This window comes from Oncorhynchus gorbuscha, linkage group LG22 (genome assembly GCF_021184085.1).
Source record: "Oncorhynchus gorbuscha isolate QuinsamMale2020 ecotype Even-year linkage group LG22, OgorEven_v1.0, whole genome shotgun sequence".
In the NCBI taxonomy this organism is placed as follows: domain Eukaryota; kingdom Metazoa; phylum Chordata; class Actinopteri; order Salmoniformes; family Salmonidae; genus Oncorhynchus; species Oncorhynchus gorbuscha.
In genome coordinates, this window is record NC_060194.1 from 34,227,313 (window position 1) to 34,248,417 (window position 21,105).

Genomic DNA, 21,105 nt, shown 5'->3' on the forward strand with positions numbered 1-21,105 from the left:
CATCTACTAGCTACATCCAGGAAGAAAGATAAGCGTTCAACCAAAAGAGTTCGATACAGCCAGCCAAGCAATCAATCCAGGCAGCACAAGGGAATTTGTGGAAGCGACGTTTGGAGCAGACTTCAATCTCAATGGAGTAACATCTATATTAAAATAGATAGGATGCTATTTGAAAATGTTCTATAGAAAGAAAAAGGAATTAAATAAAACTTCAGTTTCAAAGAAGAATCTTGGGGGAAACTTTGGGTCACATAACTCAGCAGTAAGTAACGTTAACTCGCTAGCTAAACTAGCCTAGCTTTATGAAGACTATTTGCATCTCAGTCCTGGATAGTTTTCTGAGTTTGCGCGTTTGAATAATTTCGTAATTTATATCACTGCTTGTAAAGCCCCGCGAGTATAAACATAATTTAGCTACTAGCTAAATATACTTGAAGTTGCATCAGGCATTGGTAGTGTAGGATAAGATATAACGAATGTCCCTGAGGGGGAAACTGTCTTACGTTACATGTGTATTGCTTGCTAATGCCAACTTTAAGGGATTTATGTTTTGCAATGCCGCCAGGTGTGGGCGTGGCTTCCAGTCTGACACACCTGTCACCTGGCAATGATAAGTCAACTTGTCAATGTTTGGGAATTTTCCAGTGTTGTTCATCCTCATTGAATCATCTTTCTCTTTCTGTGTTTTTTCCATATGCTTTTGCATTGTGACTCATGGCCTTTCAAATTGTTTTAGAGGCGCAGGTTTCTCAACAACAGTTGTCTTCATCATCAGCATCATCATCCTCTAGTCGTAACATCTGTGTCATCACTCATCACCACCATTCTTATTATTCCCCATCTCTTTCCTCTCCTTTCTCTCTTTCTACCTACCCGGCTCTCACTCTCCCATTCCCCACCCTACCTCTCCCTTGTCCTCTGGTGTGTCTCAACACCAGCTATCTGTCCTCCAGGAACAACCCACTAGAGATGGTGGCTTGGATGTCCCCCCCCCTTTCCCTGCATCCCTCCAGGACCCCCAGGCTCCTCCCTGCCCCACTACCACCTGTCTGCTGCACCCCAGGCTGGCCACGGCCACCAGCCCTCCCCCTGTCCTTGGAGCCTGCCTTAGACGACCCACAGCCCTGAGTCGACATGCCAGTGCGGCTGGCTTCCCCCAGGCTGGAGCCTGGGCCTTCAGTAAGACCCAGGGGAAAGGAGCGAGCCTTGCCTCCAGCCCCACCACAGAGGCCTCGGAGGTGGGCATCGAAGTGGAGGACATCCCCTCTTTGCTCCGGGACGTGGCTTGCTTCGCTGAGGCTGTGGAGAAACTGAAAGAAATGGTGCTGGGGGAAGGTGAGAGGGGCATTATAATTGCCAGGAGTTTTTGACCAGTAAATTTTTTTATTTTTAGCCTATAACTAGAGTTCAGAGTTTTCTTAAGTCACATCATATGGAAAGGAAAAAACCCTGGCCCTTAGTTATGTTGTAACATTGTGTGTGTGTCCCAGCCAGGGTGTGTGTGTGTGTGTGTGTGTGTGTGTGTGTGTGTGTGTGTGTGTGTGTGTGTGTGTGTGTGTGTGTGTGTGTGTGTGTGTGTGTGTGTGTGTGTGTGTGTGTGTGTGTGTGTGTGTGTGTGTGTGTGTGTGTGTGTGTGTGTGTGTGTGTGTGTATGCCTTGCGAAACTGAGGAAGGAAGAGGGAGTATGTCACACAAGGTACGCAGCACTATAGTATTTGTCTGGTGTGTAAACACAGCTCACAGGCTTTCCTATAACCCAGAACCGTTACATTACAAGGACAAGGGTTCGATTTGGAATTTAGCAAGCTGGGTCGTTCCACCTCTTCGGTGCCTTTTCAGATGTGTAACTTGGTGATTTTTTAAAAGATTTCACCTAATTCTAAAATTCTGTCATAAAGACCACATGTTCAACTTAATAACAATAAAAATCCCATCTCAAAAAAGTACTATAGTAAGTGCCTATTAAGTTCCAAATAAAGTAACAGGGTTCACGATTTCACCTTAAATCAGCCATAAATCTCCATGTGACAGAGAAAATAGAAGCTTGTTGTGTACAACAGGGAGGGGCAATTGAATGCAAGCGTAAAACATTTCTAGCCTGTCTATCTATGGGTAACATGGTTGACCTGTTGTGCTCGACCCACTCAGTTTTCCACCACAAAACACCAGAAAATTACCCAAAATAGTAAAACCAGCTCATCTGCTTTTACACTACACTTTGACTATTAGATGTTCAATGTTTATTTTTGAAAACATTATTTAAAAAGGAATAGTTTCACCAAATTAAAATGAGAGTTCACGTAACAGGGTTGACCATAATATGAGGGACGTTTTCCCATTAATCACAATAATAATCTTCAGAAATGCCTTTGTCAAAGCAACAAAATACCTAGGGATTTACAATGATGGTGAAAACATGGAGACATTTTGTGGATAAGTGGTATAAATATTCCTGGAAGTTACAGAGAGTCAAAGAGGGACAAAATGCTGAATTCTGGCACTTTAGCAGGTCTTTATTCCAGTGGAGGCTGGTGAGAAGAGGACCGCTCATAGTAATGGCTGGAATAGAGTGTAATGGCCGGAGTGAATGAAATTGGTATCAAACAGATGAAAATCATGTCTTTGATATCATTCCATTCACTCTATTCTGGCCATTATTATGAGCCTCCCCTCAGCAGCCATCCTCCACTGCATTATTCATATAAAAATTGTATTTATTAATTTCTCCATGTGGTCTATATTAAAGGGCACTTCATTGAATATAACAGGCTTTTGACATTCAATATTGGTGCACAATTTCTACTTAAAAATATCAAAGGGATGCAAAAGAGCCCTCATTTCTTGGAACGAACCCGCTAAGCCATGTCAGGGTGACTTCACTTCCTGTCCAGGCAGCTATTTTCATCGCAACTTCCTGTTCTCAGTCTCCAAGTAGGGCGAGGAGATAAGGGAGAAAGAGAGAGAATGAAGGGAGGAGAGAGAGAGACTTTTCTTAGTGGGTACGTGTGTTATTACAATATGACAACAGAGGTAGGAGTGTTAAAATCAACCACAGAACAAGAGCCAAATGATGGTACACTCACAAAGAGTTAGGCTCCTAAATAATTAGGGGTCTAAGCAGTAGTACACAGTACATTTTTCTTAAACATTGACGTTTCAGCCCCAAACTGCATTTTGACTACATTTTAAAGTTGGTTCACGTGCTGTCTGTGTCCACCACCACTTCCTACTTCAAGAGTGGTAGTGTGACAGACAACAGCCCTACAGTTCCTGGTTTTCACACTTTAGTCGTCCAAGGCCCAACTGAAAAACAACACACACAAAAGGAGAAGTATAACAGTAGCTGTGTTTCCATGACGGCTACTGGTGCTGGTTCTCTTTTTTCCCAGTAAACAGTGCTTCATTACATGGCCTCTTGCTTGATTCATTATATGTGTGTTTATGCTGCCTGTTTATGTACTATTATGAACTGGGTGGTTCGAGCCCTGAATGCTGATTGGCTGACAGCCGTGGTATATCAGACCGTATACCACGGGTATGACAAACATTTATTTTTACTGCTCTAATTACATTGGTAACCCGTTTATAATAGCAATACCGCACCTCGGGAGGATGACCACATGGAGAAAGTAATACATCTGATTTCTTATATGAATAAAGAAGTGGCCAATATACCACGGCTAAGGGCTGTTTCCAGGCACCCCCTGCGATGTGTCGTGCTTAAGAACAGCCCTTAGCTGGGGTATATTGGCCATATACCACACCCCCTAGTGCCTTATTGCTTAAATAACCTACATTTTCTATAACATATTGTTCCTTTGTGTGTGTGTGTGTGTGTGTGTGTGTGTGTGTGTGTGTGTGTGTGTGTGTGTGTGTGTGTGTGTGTGTGTGTGTGTGTGTGTGTGTGTGTGTGTGTGTGTGTGTGTGTGTGTGTGTGTGTGTGTGTGTGTGTGTGTGTGTGTGTGTGTGTGTGTGTCAGGGTTGGGGTGAATTCGAATTTGCCTCAACCTACAGGAAGCAAAATATTAATTGAATGAAGTAGAATTTAATTCAAACCAATTCAACTAAGAAGTGAAACATGAAAGTTTCATTCATTTGACAAATCTTTTATCGTAAGGATATACCATTTATTAATGTAATGAAAAATTACTTAAATGTAAATGTAAATACACATATTCCTGAGTGGTGCAGCGGTCTAAGGCACTGCATCTCAGTGCAAGAGGCGTCACTACAGACACCTTGGTTTCGAATCCAGGCTATATCACAACCGGCTGTGATTGGAAGCCCCATAGGGTAGTGCACAATAGGCCCAGCATTGTCCGGGTTTGGCTGGTGTAGGCCGTCATTGTAAGTAAGAATTTGTTCTTAATTGACTTGCCTAGTTAAATTTTAAAAATCAATTTAAATATTAGTTTGATTATAATTTAGATGTAAAACATTACTTTTCTTTGTCATGAGATGTTAGATTGTTCCCTTCCATACTGCCGTGTTTGATCTAATGCATTCTGGGAAATGTTTGTTCTGATATTTAACAAAAAATTGAATTCAATCCAAATTCTGCGGTGTGTACGTGTGTGAGCATATAATCCAAGGTTATTATGGTACATTTTTAAAGTTGTGTTTTAAAGTTGAACCTTATCACTCGCATGGTTGCCTCACTGCGATGATGTTACAATTATGAATATCACCTCAAATTAGGATTTTTTCATTCTTATTTCTTTATGTTTAGTTTCAGTTTTAGTTCTAGACAAATAAATAACATATCTGTCTGTCACTGTCTCAGACAGGCAGATAGATAACCTCTCAGACAGGCAGCTGGACCGTCGTGACCTGGCCCAGGAGTGTTTGGGAGAGGTGTTGCGTGTGTTGAGGCAGGTGATCAGTGCCTACCCCCTCCTCAACACTGTAGAGACCCTCACTGCTGCTGGAACACTCATCTCCAAGGTCAAAGGTCAGAGCTCTACTGTTAGAACTGGACACCTGTTGGAATGTGTGTGGATCAAGGTGTGGGTGGTGTGTGTACTGAGAGTGTTCTGAGATCAAATGTGTGTATTTGATTTGATGTGTCCAGGGTTTAGTTACAAGGACAGCAGTGACATGGGTAAGCAGGACTTTGAGAAAGCCATCGAGACCATGGCTGTGGCTTTCAGTAGCAGGTAAGTGTGTGTGTGTTTTGCTTTACTATCCCTAGGATCTACATTGATAAGGTTTTTCCCATTCTCCCCCCCTCTCCCTATTTTACACCCCTTTCCTTCTCTCCCCCTCAGTGTGTCGGAACTTCTGATGGGAGAAGTGGACAGCAGCACCCTCCTGTCTCTACCGCTAACAGAGAGGAGCAGGGTGAGTGTGTGTGTGTGTGTGTGTGTGTGTGTGTGTGTGTGTGTGTGTGTGTGTGTGTGTGTGTGTGTGTGTGTGTGTGTGTGTGTGTGTGTGTGTGTGTGTGTGTGTGTGTGTGTGTGTGTGTGTGTGTGTGTGTGTGTGTGTGTGTGTGTGTGTGTGTGTGTAAAAAACAAACAATGTTTTCTTTAATCGTAAAGGATGGCTCAGTCTAAGCATTTGTGTGACCTCAGAGATGGTGTGTGTGTGTGTGTGCAGTCTATGGAGAACCTGTATGACTTAGACTCGGCCCAGGCCAAAGACTGTCAAGGGAGGAGTGACCAGCAGGACTGCTGCAGTAAGTACAAAATGACATGTTGTCCTCGATGTCTAAGCATTTTGTTTCCCTTTCCAATCATGTCTTACTCATACATTCTCGCGTGTGTGTGTGTGTGTGTGTGTGTGTGTGTGTGTGTGTGTGTGTGTGTGTGTGTGTGTGTGTGTGTGTGTGTGTGTGTGTGTGTGTGTGTGTGTGTGTGTGTGTGTGTGTGTGTGTGTGTGTGTGTGTGTGTGTGTGTGTCAGTGCTGAGTGGAGAGCAGGTTGACCTCCTACTGCAGTGCAGTGAGGGAGGAGTGGACTCCGCTCTCTCCTATGCCAAGGCTGTGTCCAGATATCTGAAGGACGTTATCAGCTATGTGGAGAAAAGGACTGCTCTGGGTGGGTTGATCACTTTGACTCATCTAATTATTCTGTCTCTTTTACATTTACATTTACATTTAAGTCATTTAGCAGACGCTCTTATCCAGAGCGACTTACAAATTGGTGCATTCACCTTATGACATCCAGTGGAACAGTCACTTTACAATAGTGCATCTAAATCTTAAAGGGTGGGGGGGAATACTTATCCTATCCTAGGTATTCCTTAAAGAGGTGGGGTTTCAGGTGTCTCCGGAAGGTGGTGATTGACTCCGCTGTCCTGGCGTCGTGAGGGAGTTTGTTCCACCATTGGGGGGCCAGAGCAGCGAACAGTTTTGACTGGGCTGAGCGGGAGCTGTTCTTCCTCAGTGGTAGGGAGGCGAGCAGGCCAGAGGTGGATGAACGCAGTGCCCTTGTTTGGGTGTAGGGCCTGATCAGAGCCTGGAGGTACTGAGGTGCCGTTCCCCTCACAGCTCCGTAGGCAAGCACCATGGTCTTGTAGCGGATGCGAGCTTCAACTGGAAGCCAGTGGAGAGAACGGAGGAGCGGGGTGACGTGAGAGAACTTGGGAAGGTTGAACACCAGACGGGCTGCGGCGTTCTGGATGAGTTGAAGGGGTTTAATGGCACAGGCAGGGAGCCCAGCCAACAGCGAGTTGCAGTAATCCAGACGGGAGATGACAAGTGCCTGGATTAGGACCTGCGCCGCTTCCTGTGTGAGGCAGGGTCGTACTCTGCGGATGTTGTAGAGCATGAACCTACAACATCTGTGTCCATCAGAAGTTGTTCTCAGCCTCTTAGGGCTTCAACTACATTACATACACATGTCCAGGATCTAGGGGCAGAAATGGAACTGGGCCAAACCTTTTGTTGTCTATTTCAATTTCTGCTAACAAGGCAGTGTGTGTGTGTAAGTAGTGTGTGAGTTTCTGCTAACAAGGCAGTGTGTGTGTGTAAGTAGTGTGTGAGTTTCTGCTAACAAGGCAGTGTGTGTGTGTAAGTAGTGTGTGAGTTTCTGCTAACAAGGCAGTGTGTGTGTAAGTAGTGTGTGAGTTTCTGTGTCTGTGTTTTCCAGAGATGGAGTTTGCCAAGGGTCTGCAGAGGCTGTGTCAGTCCTGTAAGCAGAGCATTGCACAGGTAATGGGAGAACAGACACAAATAAACACACACACACACGGACATACGTGCACATAAACACACACACATCTCTCTCCTCTCCCTCCCTCTCTCTCTCTCTCTCTCTCAGCCCCAGATGCCATTCTTCTCCATCTACTCTCTGGCTCTGGAGCAGGACTTGGAGCAGAGTGTGGGTGTGCAGCAAACCACTGGCTCCATACACACTGTTCTACAGGTAGATACAGTATCTCACACACACACACACACACACCAGCAGGTTGGTGGCACCTTAATTGGGGAGGACGGTTGTGTTAATGACTGGAGAGGAATCATTGAAATGGTATCAAATACATTAAAACACATTGTTTCCAGGTGTTTGATGTCTTTTCATTTGTTCCATTCCAGACAGTATTATGTCCTCCCTCAGCAGCCTGTCACACACACACACACACACACACACACACACACACACACACACACACACACACACACACACACACACACACACACACACACACACACACACACACACACACACACACACACACACACACACACACACACACACACACACACACACACACCTACAAGGATTATTTCAAGTAAATAATAATAAATCTCAACCCCTCTCTGGCCCAGCCTCTGATGCAGTGTAAACAGGAGCATGAGAGGAGACGCAGAGAGCTCGGAGAGCAGTGGCAGAGGGCCCAGAGGAAACTGGTAAAGTCACTGCTATGTCTTGTCCATGTTGCTTTGACAGGTTAATGCTGCGTACGTGTTATCATGTCTCACTCTTATGTCATGTATGAGAAAGACATTGATATTCCATATTTCAGTGAGAGTAGATGGTTTACCAATCGCTCTGTCAAAAGTTAAAAGCCTCAGTGTCAGTCCAGATTGCTCCCTCTATTTCAAACCACACATAAAAACCATCACCAGGATGGCATCACCTCTGCAATATCTCCAGGCTCCGCCCCTCGCTATCACACTCCAGCAAGGAAACTCTCATCCATGCCCTGGTCACTCCCCGTTTGGACTATTGTAACACTCTCCTCACTGGTACCCCCACCAAACTCACCAACAGACTTCAACTGGTCCAGAACTCTGCTGCCAGAATCCTCACCAGCACCAGATCAACTGAACACCACACCAATCCTCATCAATCTACACTGGTTTCCCTGTGTAATCCTTTATTAACTTAAAGACAGGCCTCCTCACCTACAAAGCCCTCCACAACCTGGCACCCACCTACCTCTCTAACCTTCTCTCAGTCTATGCCTCTTCACGCTCCCTCCGCTCCTCCTCTACTGGTCTCCTTGTCACCCCTTCATGCCACCTCTCCACCATGGATGCCCGGGCCTTCAGCTGCTGGAATGAGACCCCCCCCCCCCCCCACATACAACATGCAGATACAATAATCTCATTCAAAAACCTCCTTAAAACACACCTCTTCAAGGATGCCTATAACCTATAGCCTGTGTTCTATGATTCTCTGTCCTACGCTCCATTCTGTGCATTCTCACTATACCTATGTATCCCTATGTGTCCCCCCCAACCCACACCTTTACCCTTACCCTAAACTCTTACCCTAAACCCTTACCCTAAACTCTTACCCTAAACCCTTACCCTAAACCAGGTCTGTATCTTATTTCCAACCCTACCCCCTAAACCCTTACCTAAACCAGGTTTATATACTCTACCCAACCCTACCCCCTAAACCCTTACCTAAACCAGGTTCATATCCTCTACCCAACCCTACCCTCTAAACCCTTACCTAAACCAGGTTTATATACTCTACCCAACCCTACCCCCTAAACCCTTACCTAAACCAGGTTCATATCCTCTACCCAACCCTACCCTCTAAACCCTTACCTAAACCAGGTTTATATCCTCTACCCAACCCTACCCTCTAAACTCTTACCTAAACCAGGTTCATATCCTCTACCCAACCCTACCCTCTAAACCCTTACCTAAACCAGGTTTATATCCTCTACCCAACCCTACCCTCTAAACCCTTACCTAAACCAGGTTCATATCCTCTACCCAACCCTACCCTCTAAACCCTTACCTAAACCAGGTTCATATCTTCTACCCAACCCTACCCTCTAAACCCTTACCTAAACCAGGTTCATATCCTCTACCCAACCCTACCCTCTAAACCCTTACCTAAACCAGGTTCATATCCTCTACCCAACCCTACCCTCTAAACCCTTACCTAAACCAGGTTCATATCCTCTACCCAACCCTACCCTCTAAACCCTTACCTAAACCAGGTTCATATCCTCTACCCAACCCTACCCTCTAAACCCTTACCTAAATCAGGTTTATATCCTCTACCCAACCCTACCCTCTAAACCCTTACCTAAACCAGGTTTATATCCTCTACCCAACCCTACCCTCTAAACCCTTACCTAAACCAGGTTCATATCCTCTACCCAACCCTACCCTCTAAACCCTTACCTAAACCAGGTTCATATCCTCTACCCAACCCTACCCTCTAAACCCTTACCTAAACCAGGTTCATATCCTCTACCCAACCCTACCCTCTAAACCCTTACCTAAACCAGGTTCATATCCTCTACCCAACCCTACCCTCTAAACCCTTACCTAAACCAGGTTCATATCCTCTACCCAACCCTACCCTCTAAACTCTTACCTAAACCAGGTTCATATCCTCTACCCAACCCTACCCTCTAAACCCTTACCTAAACCAGGTTCATATCCTCTACCCAACCCTACCCTCCAAACCCTTACCTAAACCAGGTTCATATCCTCTACCCAACCCTACCCTCTAAACCCTTACCTAAACCAGGTTTATATCCTCTACCCAACCCTACCCTCTAAACCCTTACCTAAACCAGGTTCATATCCTCTACCCAACCCCTGTAGTACTATGTACTACACTTGCTTTTAATGGCTACTTGTAATGTAAGATATCCTTGATTACCCTGAAAGGCATCCACCAAATAAACTGTATTATTGTTATTTAATGTGTGTGTGTGTGTGTGTGTGTGTGTGTGTGTGTGTGTGTGTGTGTGTGTGTGTGTGTGTGTGTGTGTGTGTGTGTGTGTGTGTGTGTGTGTGTGTGTGTGTGTGTGTGTGTGTGTGTGTGTGTGTGTGTGTGTGTGTTTGTCTGTCCCTAGACTGATGCTGAGAGTGTCATGCGTAAAACTCGAGGGTCATACATGATTCGCTGTGAGGAGTATGACAAGGCCAGGGGTCGGGCAGAGGAGGAGCTACAAGGGGGAGCAGGCGGGCTTAAAGCTCTGGACCGGAAGAAGCGATTGGAGGAGGAGGCCAGGACCAAGGTCAGCTGACTAGTCTGACCTTTTCCTAGACCTTTTCCTAGATCCTGAAATGCCAACTCTGCCAACTCAGTTATGCCAGGTGAGCAAAATGAATCGCACCTAATGGCTGGTCCATGTGTGTCTCTACAGGCTGAAGAGGCAGAGGCTGTGTATCGTGCATGTCTCTCCGAGGCGGAGGCGCGGCACCAGGAGAGAGAGCAGACTAAGGGCAGCACTCTCAGACAGATCCATGATGTCATCAGACACACAGACCACACCCTCAGATCTGTAAGTCAACTCACGCCTCTGTCAGTGAAGTAAAACCCTCAACTTATTTGCAGGTGGATTGCACTGACCAATCAAACGTCCTAATCATGACTACATCCACCTTTAGGTTTGATTATGTTCATGAAGTCTGTTCACGAGAGATCTTGGGAGAGACGAAATGTGTTCATGGAAATTGTAATTTGTCTCCATCGAATTGCTTATTCCTGGGTGTTGTAGTTCTTTACAACATGTCTCCCTCCCCAGTGCACGGTGTCGTACTATCAGCTGCTGCACATGCAGACAGCAGTGCTGCCAGTCCACTACCAGACTCTGTGTGAGAGCACCAAGCTCTACGAGCCGGGACAACAGTACGCCGCTCACGCAAGACATTTACACAAGAGCCCAGAGGACGCCAGACATCTCTACACGAGCACAGAGGATGCCAGACATCTCTACATGAGCACAGAGGATGCCAGACATCTGTCGAACCCAGAGCCTGAAGCTCACTACCACTTCGAGTCCTACTCATCAAACCAGTTTGTTCCCACTTGAAATTGTTTACGTTTGACCTTTCAGTAATTCATATTGTTGTCGAGATCAGAAAATACCAGGTGCAGAGAAACGTTTTGTAAGTGGCGTTACCCTTCAAAGGGTCAGAACAGGCCAGTTAGTTGGATACCAACTACTATGATTTACAGGAGGAAGCAATGTCATTTTCTCCTTCCCTCATCAGTCTGTCTGGACACACCCGCCACAACAGCTCTAACACGGATGTACCAATCAGCACTGAGACCACACCTCCCACGGATTCACCAATCAGCACGGAGATCACGCCTACCACGGATTCACCAATCAGCACGGAGACCACACCTCCCACGGATTCACCAATCAGCACGGAGACCACACCTCCCACGGATTCACCAATCAGCACGGAGACCACACCTCCCACGGATTCACCAATCAGCACGGAGACCACGCCTACCACAGACGAGGATGGTGGTACTGAGGATGGAGTCACACAGAGATGTGGTGAGTCCTGATTGACTCGTGTAAGGGGTCATCCACTTCTCTAATGGTCTAAGAAGAAGAGTAGCACACGTTTCTAACCACAGATGTGATTTATAGGAACCACGATCCAAGATTAGAACTTTTCATTATGGTGTTTCATTTGAAAGCTCATTGGTGGTATGTGTCCTTATTGAAGGGCAAGGTCACCAATCACACAAGTCCTGGCCGTCAACGATGAAGGACTCGGACTGTCTTGGAGGAGTCTATGGTCTGGAGTCCTCCAGTACTGGTATCTCCTGATGTAGAAAGTAGAATGTCAACCTCCAGCACAGCTACCATAGAGCCTCAGCAATTTATAGATTACACAAAAGGGTTCAGCAATGTATCATTCAGAATATTCAACGATATATAATAGTTTATTGCATGTGTGTTTCAGGGCACGTACCTAAAGCCAGTGAAGAAGAACATGATGGAAACGTCACCTCGTTTGAACAGGGTAACAAACACTCCTCCTCCTCAAGTCTCCGTTAGTCTGAACTCTGTCTAAATCCAGATCCACACAGCGGGAGAATTGCATGAATAGTTCAGGTTAGGATTACGACCCTCTCTTTCTCATTCTGAACTCTGTCTAAATCCAGATCCACACAGCGGGAGAATTGCATGAATAGTTCAGGTTAGGATACGACCCTCTCTTTCTCATTCTGAACTCTGTCTAAATCCAGATCCACACAGCGGGAGAATTGCATGAATAGTTCAGGTTAGGATACGACCCTCTCTTTCTCATTCTGAACTCTGTCTAAATCCAGATCCACACAGCGGGAGAATTGCATGAATAGTTCAGGTTAGGATACGACCCTCTCTTTCTCATTCTGAACTCTGTCTAAATCCAGATCCACACAGCGGGAGAATTGCATGAATAGTTCAGGTTAGGATACGACCCTCTCTTTCTCATTCTGAACTCTGTCTAAATCCAGATCCACACAGCGGGAGAATTGCATGAATAGTTCAGGTTAGGATACGACCCTCTCTTTCTCATTCTGAACTCTGTCTAAATCCAGATCCACACAGCGGGAGAATTGCATGAATAGTTCAGGTTAGGATACGACCCTCTCTTTCTCATTCTGAACTCTGTCTAAATCCAGATCCACACAGCGGGAGAATTGCATGAATAGTTCAGGTTAGGATACGACCCTCTCTTTCTCATTCTGAACTCTGTCTAAATCCAGATCCACACAGCGGGAGAATTGCATGAATAGTTCAGGTTAGGATACGACCCTCTCTTTCTCATTCTGAACTCTGTCTAAATCCAGATCCACACAGCGGGAGAATTGCATGAATAGTTCAGGTTAGGATACGACCCTCTCTTTCTCATTCTGAACTCTGTCTAAATCCAGATCCACACAGCGGGAGAATTGCATGAATAGTTCAGGTTAGGATACGACCCTCTCTTTCTCATTCTGAACTCTGTCTAAATCCAGATCCACACAGCGGGAGAATTGCATGAATAGTTCAGGTTAGGATACGACCCTCTCTTTCTCATTCTGAACTCTGTCTAAATCCAGATCCACACAGCGGGAGAATTGCATGAATAGTTCAGGTTAGGATACGACCCTCTCTTTCTCATTCTGAACTCTGTCTAAATCCAGATCCACACAGCGGGAGAATTGCATGAATAGTTCAGGTTAGGATACGACCCTCTCTTTCTCATTCTGAACTCTGTCTAAATCCAGATCCACACAGCGGGAGAATTGCATGAATAGTTCAGGTTAGGATACGACCCTCTCTTTCTCATTCTGAACTCTGTCTAAATCCAGATCCACACAGCGGGAGAATTGCATGAATAGTTCAGGTTAGGATACGACCCTCTCTTTCTCATTCTGAACTCTGTCTAAATCCAGATCCACACAGCGGGAGAATTGCATGAATAGTTCAGGTTAGGATACGACCCTCTCTTTCTCATTCTGAACTCTGTCTAAATCCAGATCCACACAGCGGGAGAATTGCATGAATAGTTCAGGTTAGGATACGACCCTCTCTTTCTCATTCTGAACTCTGTCTAAATCCAGATCCACACAGCGGGAGAATTGCATGAATAGTTCAGGTTAGGATACGACCCTCTCTTTCTCATTCTGAACTCTGTCTAAATCCAGATCCACACAGCGGGAGAATTGCATGAATAGTTCAGGTTAGGATACGACCCTCTCTTTCTCATTCTGAACTCTGTCTAAATCCAGATCCACACAGCGGGAGAATTGCATGAATAGTTCAGGTTAGGATACGACCCTCTCTTTCTCATTCTGAACTCTGTCTAAATCCAGATCCACACAGCGGGAGAATTGCATGAATAGTTCAGGTTAGGATACGACCCTCTCTTTCTCATTCTGAACTCTCTCTTCTCTCTTGGATGTCTTTTCTCTTGCTGTGTGTTCAGGGACAGAGCCAGAGATCGCCGCTCCCACTGGTCCCTTCCGGAATGTGGGAATGTCCAAGGCAGCAAAGACCCACAGACTCCGCAAGCTCCGCACACCTGCCAAATGCAGAGAGTGTAACAGCTATGTGTACTTCCAGGGTGCAGAGTGTGAGGAGGTGAGACACACACACACACACCCTAGGAGGTACAGTAGACTGTGTAATGTCTACTCTGTTTACTGACTGTAAAGTTACTATACTGCTCAAAAACATAAAGGGAACACTAAAATAACACATCCTAGATCTGAATGAATGAAATATTCTTATTAAATACTTTTTTCTTTACATAGTTGAATGTGCTGACAACAAAATCACACAAAAAGTATCAATGGAAATTAAATTTATCAACCCATAAAGGTCTGGATTTGGAGTCACACTCAAAATTAAAGTGGAAAACCACACAACAGGCTGATCCAACTTTGATGTAATGTCCTTAAAACAAGTCAAAATGAGGCTCAGTAGTGTGTGTGGCCTCCACATGCCTGTATGACCTCCCTACAACACCTAGGCATGCTCCTAATGAGGTGGAGGATGGTCTCCTGAGGGATCTCCTCCCAGACCTGGACTAAAGCATCCGCCAACTCCTGGACAGTCTGTGGATGGAGCGAGACATGATGTCCCAGATGTGCTCAATTGGATTCAGGTCTGGGGAACGGGTGGGCCAGTCCATAGCATCAATGCCTTCCTCTTGCAGGAACTGCTAACACACTCCAGCCACATGAGGTCTAGCATTGTCTTGCATTAGGAGGAACCCAGGGCCAACCGCACCAGCATATGGTCTCACAAGGGGTCTGAGGATCTCATCTCGGTACCTAATGGAAGTCAGGCTACCTCTGGCGAGCACATTGAGGGCTGTGTGGCCCCCCAAAGAAATGCCACCCTACACCTTGACTGACCCACCGCCAAACCGGTCATTCTGGAGAATGTTGCAGGCAGCAGAACGTTCTCCACGGCGTCTCCAGACTCTGTCTCATCTGTCACATGTGCTCAGTGTGAACCTGCTTTCATCTGTGAAGAGCACAGGGCGCCAGTGGCGAATTTGCCAAAATTGGTGTTCCCTGGCAAATGCCAAACGTCCTGCACGGTGTTGGGCTGTAAGCCAAACCCCCACCTGTGGACGTCGGGCCCTCATACCACCCTCATGGAGTCTGTTTCTGACTGTTTGAGCAGACACATGCACATTTGTGGCCTGCTGGAGGTAATTTTGCAGGGCTCTGTTAGTGCTCCACCTGCTCCTCCTTGCACAAAGGCGGAGGTAGCGGTCCTGCTGCTGGGTTGTTGCCCTCCTACGGCCTCCTCCACGTCTCCTGATGTACTGGCCTGTCTCCTGGTAGCGCCTCCATGCTCTGGATACTATGCTGACAGACACAGCAAACCATCTTGCCACATCTCCCATCTCTCAGGAAAATAACCTCACACTCAACGTCAACAAAACTAAGGATATGATTGTGGACTTCAGGAAACAGCAGAGGGAACTCCCCCCTATCCACATCGATGGAACAGTAGTGGAGAGGGTAGCTAGTTTTAAGTTCCTCGGCATACACATCACAGACAAACTGAATTGGTCCACTCACACTGACAGTGTCGTGAAGAAGGCGCAGCAGCGCCTATTCAACCTCAGGAGGCTGAAGAAATTCAGCTCGTCACCAAAAGCACTCACAAACTTCTACAGATGCACAATCGAGAGCATCCTGGCGGGCTGTATCACCGCCTGGTACAGCAACTGCTCCGCCCTCAACCGTAAGGCTCTCCAGAGGGTAGTGAGGACTGCACAACGCATCACCGGGGGCAAACTACCTGCCCTCCAGGACACCTACACCACCCGTTGTTACAGGAAGGCCATAAAGATCATCAAGGACATCAACCACCCGAACCACTGCCTGTTCACCCCGCTATCATCCAGAAGGCGAGGTCAGTACAGGTGCATCAAAGCTGGGACCGAGAGACTGAAAAACAGCTTCTATCTCAAGGCCATCAGACTGTTAAACAGCCACCACTAACATTGAGTGGCTGCTGCCAACACACTGTCATTGACACTGACCCAACTCCAGCCATTTTAATAATGGGAATTGATGGGAAATTATGTAAATATATCACTAGCCACTTTAAACAATGCTACCTTATATAATGTTACTTACCCTACATTATTCATCTCATATGCATATGTATATACTGTACTCTACATCATCGACTGCATCCTTATGTAATACATGTATCACTAGCCACTTTAACTATGCCACTTTGTTTACTTTGTCTACACACTCATCTCATATGTATATACTGTACTCGATACCATCTACTGTATGCTGCTCTGTACCATCACTCATTCATATATCCTTATGTACATATTCCTTATCCCCTTACACTGTGTATAAGACAGTAGTTTTGGAATTGTTAGTTAGATTACTTGTTGGTTATCACTGCATTGTCGGAACTAGAAGCACAAGCATTTCGCTACACTCGCATTAACATCTGCTAACCATGTGTATGTGACAAATAAAATTTGATTTGATTTGATGTGCCATCCTGGATGAGCTGCACTACCTGAGCCATTTGTGTGAGTTGTAGACTCCGTCTCATGCTACCACTGGAGTGAAAGCACCGCCAGCATTCAAAAGTGACCAAAACATCAGCCAGGACGCATAGGAACTGAGAAGTGGTCTGTGGTCACCACCTGCAGAACCACTCCTTTATTGGGGGTGTCTTGCTAATTGCCTATAATTTCCACCTGTTGTCTATTCCATTTGCACAACAGCATGTGAAAATTATTGTCAATCAGTGTTGCTTCCTAAGTGGACAGTTTGATTTCACAGAAGTGTGATTGACTTGGAGTTACATTGTGTTGTTTAAGTGTTCCCTTTATTTTTTTTGAGCAGTGTGTATTATTTGCTTGTCTTCCCTCCTGCAGTGTTATCTGGCATGCCATAGGCGTTGCTTGGAGAACCTGGCTATCCAGTGTGGCCATAAGAAGCTACAAGGTCGCCTGTCTCTGTTTGGCAGGGACTTCACGCAGGGGCTGGGAGACCCCGATGGTGTGCCTCTGGTCATCAGGAAGTGCATCACAGAGATAGAGAGCAGGGCTCTTAGGATGAAGGTGCTTTTACACTTACACACAGAGTAGGACACACACATTGAAAAAATGACTTGACATATAAACTGTGTGTGTGTGTGTGTGTGTGTGTGTGTGTGTGTGTGTGTGTGTGTGTGTGTGTGTGTGTGTGTGTGTGTGTGTGTGTGTGTGTGTGTGTGTGTGTGTGTGTGTGTGTGTGTGTGTGTGTGTGTGTGTGTAGGGTATCTATCGTGTGAATGGGGTGAAGACTCGTGTGGAGAAGCTGTGCCAGGCCTTTGAGAATGGGAAAGAGCTGGTGGAACTGTCCCAAGCCTTTCCTCATGATATCAGCAACATGCTCAAACTTTACCTCAGACAGGTAACATACTGCTACATACACTCACAAAATGCTCTCCCTCCACTGCTAGACTCACTATTCCTCCTTCACTCTGCATCCCACTCCCTCCCCTCACCCTCTGTCCCCTTCTTTCTCCTCTCCTCTCCCCTCCCTCACTTCCTCTCCACCCCCCTTCACTCTGTCCTCTCCACCCCTCTCACGCTCTGTCCTCCTCTTCCTCTCAACCCCTCTCACACTCTGTCCCCCTCTTCCTCTCCACCCCCTCACTCTGTCCTCTTCCTCTCCACCCTCTCACGCTCTGTCCTCTTCCTCTCAACCCCTCTCACGCTCTGTCCTCTTCTTCCTCTCAACCCCTCTCACACTCTGTCCCCCTCTTCCTCTCCACCCCCTCACTCTGTCCTCTTCCTCTCAACCCCTCTCACACTCTGTCCTCTTCCTCTCAACCCCTCTCACACTCTGTCCTCTTCCTCTCAACCCCTCTCATGCTCTGTCCTCCTCTTCCTCTCCACCCCCTCTGTCCCACTCTTCCTCTCAACCCCTCTCACTCTCTGTCGTCCGATTCCTCTCCACCCCCCACTCTGTCCTCCGATTCCTCTCCACCCCCTCACTCTGTTCTCCGATTCCTCTCCACCCCCTCACTCTCTGTCCTCCGATTCCTCTCCACCCCCTCACTCTGTCCTCCGATTCCTCTCCACCCCCTCACTCTGTCCTCCGATTCCTCTCCACCCCCTCACTCTGTCCTCCGATTCCTCTCCACCCCCTCACTATCTGTCCTCCGATTCCTCTCCACCCCCTCACTCTTCCTCCTCTTCCTCTCCACCCCCTCACTCTCTGTCCTCCGATTCCTCTCCACCCCCTCACTCTGTCCTCCTCTCCCTCTCCACCCCTCACTCTGTCCTCCTCTTCCTCTCAACCCCTCTCACACTCTGTCCCCCTCTTCCTCTCCACCCCCTCACTCTGTCCTCTTCCTCTCAACCCCTCTCACACTCTGTCCTCTTCCTCTCAACCCCTCTCATGCTCTGTCCTCCTCTTCCTCTCCACCCCCTCTGTCCCACTCTTCCTCTCAACCCCTCTCACTCTCTGTCGTCCGATTCCTCTCCACCCCCCACTCTGTCCTCCGATTCCTCTCCACCCCCTCACTCTGTCCTCCGATTCCTCTCCACCCCCTCACTCTCTGTCCTCCGATTCCTCTCCACCCCCTCACTCTGTCCTCCGATTCCTCTCCACCCCCTCACTCTGTCCTCCGATTCCTCTCCACCCCCTCACTCTGTCCTCCGATTCCTCTCCACCCCCTCACTATCTGTCCTCCGATTCCTCTCCACCCCCTCACTCTTCCTCCTCTTCCTCTCCACCCCCTCACTCTCTGTCCTCCGATTCCTCTCCACCCCCTCACTCTGTCCTCCTCTCCCTCTCCACCCCTCACTCTGTCCTCCTCTTCCTCTCCACCCCCTCACTCTCTGTCCTCCTTCCTCTCCACCCCCTCACTCTCTGTCCTCCTCTTCCTCACTCTCTGTCCTAATCTCCACCCTCTCACTCTGTCCTGCTCTTCCTCTCCACCCCCTCACTATTTGTCCTCCTCTTCCTCTCCACCTCCTCACTCTCTGTCCCCTTCTCTTCATCTCCACCCCCTCGCTTTCCCTTCTTCCCTCTCCAGCTGCCAGAGCCTATCTTGCCTTTCCATCTCTATCAGTCTCTGATGGGGCTGGCCAAGGAGAGCCTGCGTTCTGCGTCTCCTAGCCCAGATGGAGGTGAGGTGGCTGGGGCAGCAGTGCTGGCAGACCTGGGTGCTGAGACTCCCCTGGAGGTCCTGACTCTGGTCCACAGCCTGAGGGAGCTAATGCTAACGGAGCTGCCGCAGGCTAATACAGCCACACTGCGCTATATTGCACAGCATTTGCGCAGGTGAGGTGACCATGAGTAAGGCACACACACATAAAGTGTGATTTTAACACGGAACATTAATCCTAACGTTTGATGAAGAACAAATAGCTCATCGTGCCCATTTCTCTTTTCTTACTATTTCCTTCCTCCCTCTTATTTCTTCACTTTTCCCGTTTCAGGGTGTGTGAGTGTGAGCAGGAGAACAAGATGAGTCCCAGTAACCTGGGCATTGTGTTTGGCCCCACCCTGATGCGTCCCCGTCCCTCCGGGGCCACCGTGACCCTGTCCTCCCTGGTAGACTACCCCCACCAGGCCCGCATCGTAGAGACTCTCATAGTCTTCTACAGCACCCTCTTCCATGACAGCCCCTACGGCACCCCAGTTTCCTCCTTAGCCCTAAGCCAGGTGAGAGCGACTGTGGGTGTAGGGTGTCATAGTGAAACAGTGTGCTGGTTCTGGTCTAGAAACAAGTAATGTGAGGAAAATACAATTATGGGCCTCGAGAGAGTGGAAGAGCGGTAGCAACCAAACAAATAGAAGAGAAGGAAGCATTTAAAAATATATATACATTTTCTTTTATTTAACAAGGTAAGTCAGTTAAGAACAAATTCTTATTTACAATGACGGCCTACACCGGCCAAACCCAGATAACGCTGGGCCAATTGTGCACCGCCCTATGGGACTCCCAATCACAGCCAGTTGTGATACAGACTGGATTCGAACCAGGGTGTCTGTAGTGACGCCTCCAGCACTGAGATGCAGTGCCATAGACTGCTGCGCCACTTGGGCATACACACATACACACTATTGTTTATCACATTCAACCATTTCTCCTGTGTGTTTCTCCTAGGACGGTGGAGAGACTGTGGGGGTGGGGGAGGAGTCCAGGGGAGAGATGAGGGAAACAAGACAGACTTAAAACACCACGGGGTGAGACGCCAGATAACGACACAGAGAGACCAGTGGAATCAGACCGAGGAGGAACCCTCAGCCGCAGCACCCACTGAACCTCTCTGGACCTGAACTCTTCAACAAAGAACTTCTGGGAAAAATGGAAATGGAATTGTTTTTCAAATGAAAAAGTACTTTAGTAAAATCTACAAATTGGAATTAATTTGGGAAATTGCAGTTGAAATGAAAGTGGTTCCAACGTACTGTTTTAATGTGTTGACTACTGATGAAAGAGTTAGTACACTGACTAGATAGCAGAATATCATATTGCTGTTGTGTGAACGTGTTAATTTCATTGCATGACTTGAGGTATGATTTTCTAAACCAGTTTTGCCAAAATGCTGCACAAAGCTATTTTATTGTTTTAATTACCTGGTGAGATACCAGGAAGGAATGTGAGATTCAGTGTTTTTGTGCCTGCAATTTCCTCTTTTTGTATTCTCTCTGTATACCCCTTGTATGGTGTATTCATATGGTATGTCTATACTCCAGCCTACCATCTGCCTGTGTACTCACACCACTGCTGCTGGTTGGTATGCTAGTCAGAGAGAGATATGTTTATATTGTTACAGTTCTAACATCATTTGTTGTATATCCTTGGTGACATAAAATTCAAACGTGAAGCACTACACAAATGTTTGACTCCCAATGGTTGTTGCTGAGATTTGACTGTTTTGCAACACAGTAACTGTAGTCACAGTAATAAT

At 46.9% G+C, this 21,105-nt stretch overlaps 1 protein-coding gene across 4 annotated transcripts; it reads left to right on the forward strand.

Moving 5' to 3' along the window:
- Window positions 1–20: 20 nt before the first annotated feature.
- LOC124009284 (rho GTPase-activating protein 45-like) lies at window positions 21–21,027 on the forward strand. 4 transcript variants are annotated; one of them, XM_046320922.1, is made up of 22 exons: window positions 21–262; window positions 939–1,335; window positions 4,784–4,951; window positions 5,072–5,156; window positions 5,268–5,340; window positions 5,596–5,674; window positions 5,900–6,034; window positions 7,088–7,149; window positions 7,259–7,363; window positions 7,768–7,848; window positions 10,272–10,436; window positions 10,566–10,703; window positions 10,947–11,218; window positions 11,416–11,711; window positions 11,887–11,979; window positions 12,127–12,186; window positions 14,122–14,276; window positions 17,068–17,253; window positions 17,450–17,587; window positions 19,257–19,468; window positions 19,627–19,852; window positions 20,298–21,027. In XM_046320922.1, exons 1-22 carry the CDS (start codon window positions 176–178, stop codon window positions 20,364–20,366), a joined length of 3,282 nt encoding a protein of 1,093 aa, XP_046176878.1. In that variant the 5' UTR covers window positions 21–175; the 3' UTR covers window positions 20,367–21,027. The 4 variants fall into 4 exon arrangements, with proteins under 4 accessions (XP_046176878.1, XP_046176877.1, XP_046176879.1 ...); XM_046320921.1 differs by having other exon boundaries at window positions 11,887–11,958; window positions 19,221–19,468; XM_046320920.1 differs by having other exon boundaries at window positions 22–262; window positions 19,221–19,468.
- Window positions 21,028–21,105: the final 78 nt, after the last annotated feature.

Coding starts and splice junctions, on each gene's coding strand:
- LOC124009284 (XM_046320920.1), top strand. CDS start 176: ATGTTCTATAGAAAGAAAAAGGAATTAAATAAAACTTCAGTTTCAAAG. Junction 6,035..7,087: donor GGAGAAAAGGACTGCTCTGG/GTGGGTTGATCA, acceptor TGTGTTTTCCAG/AGATGGAGTTTGCCAAGGGT. Junction 17,254..17,449: donor GCAGGGCTCTTAGGATGAAG/GTGCTTTTACAC, acceptor GTGTGTGTGTAG/GGTATCTATCGTGTGAATGG.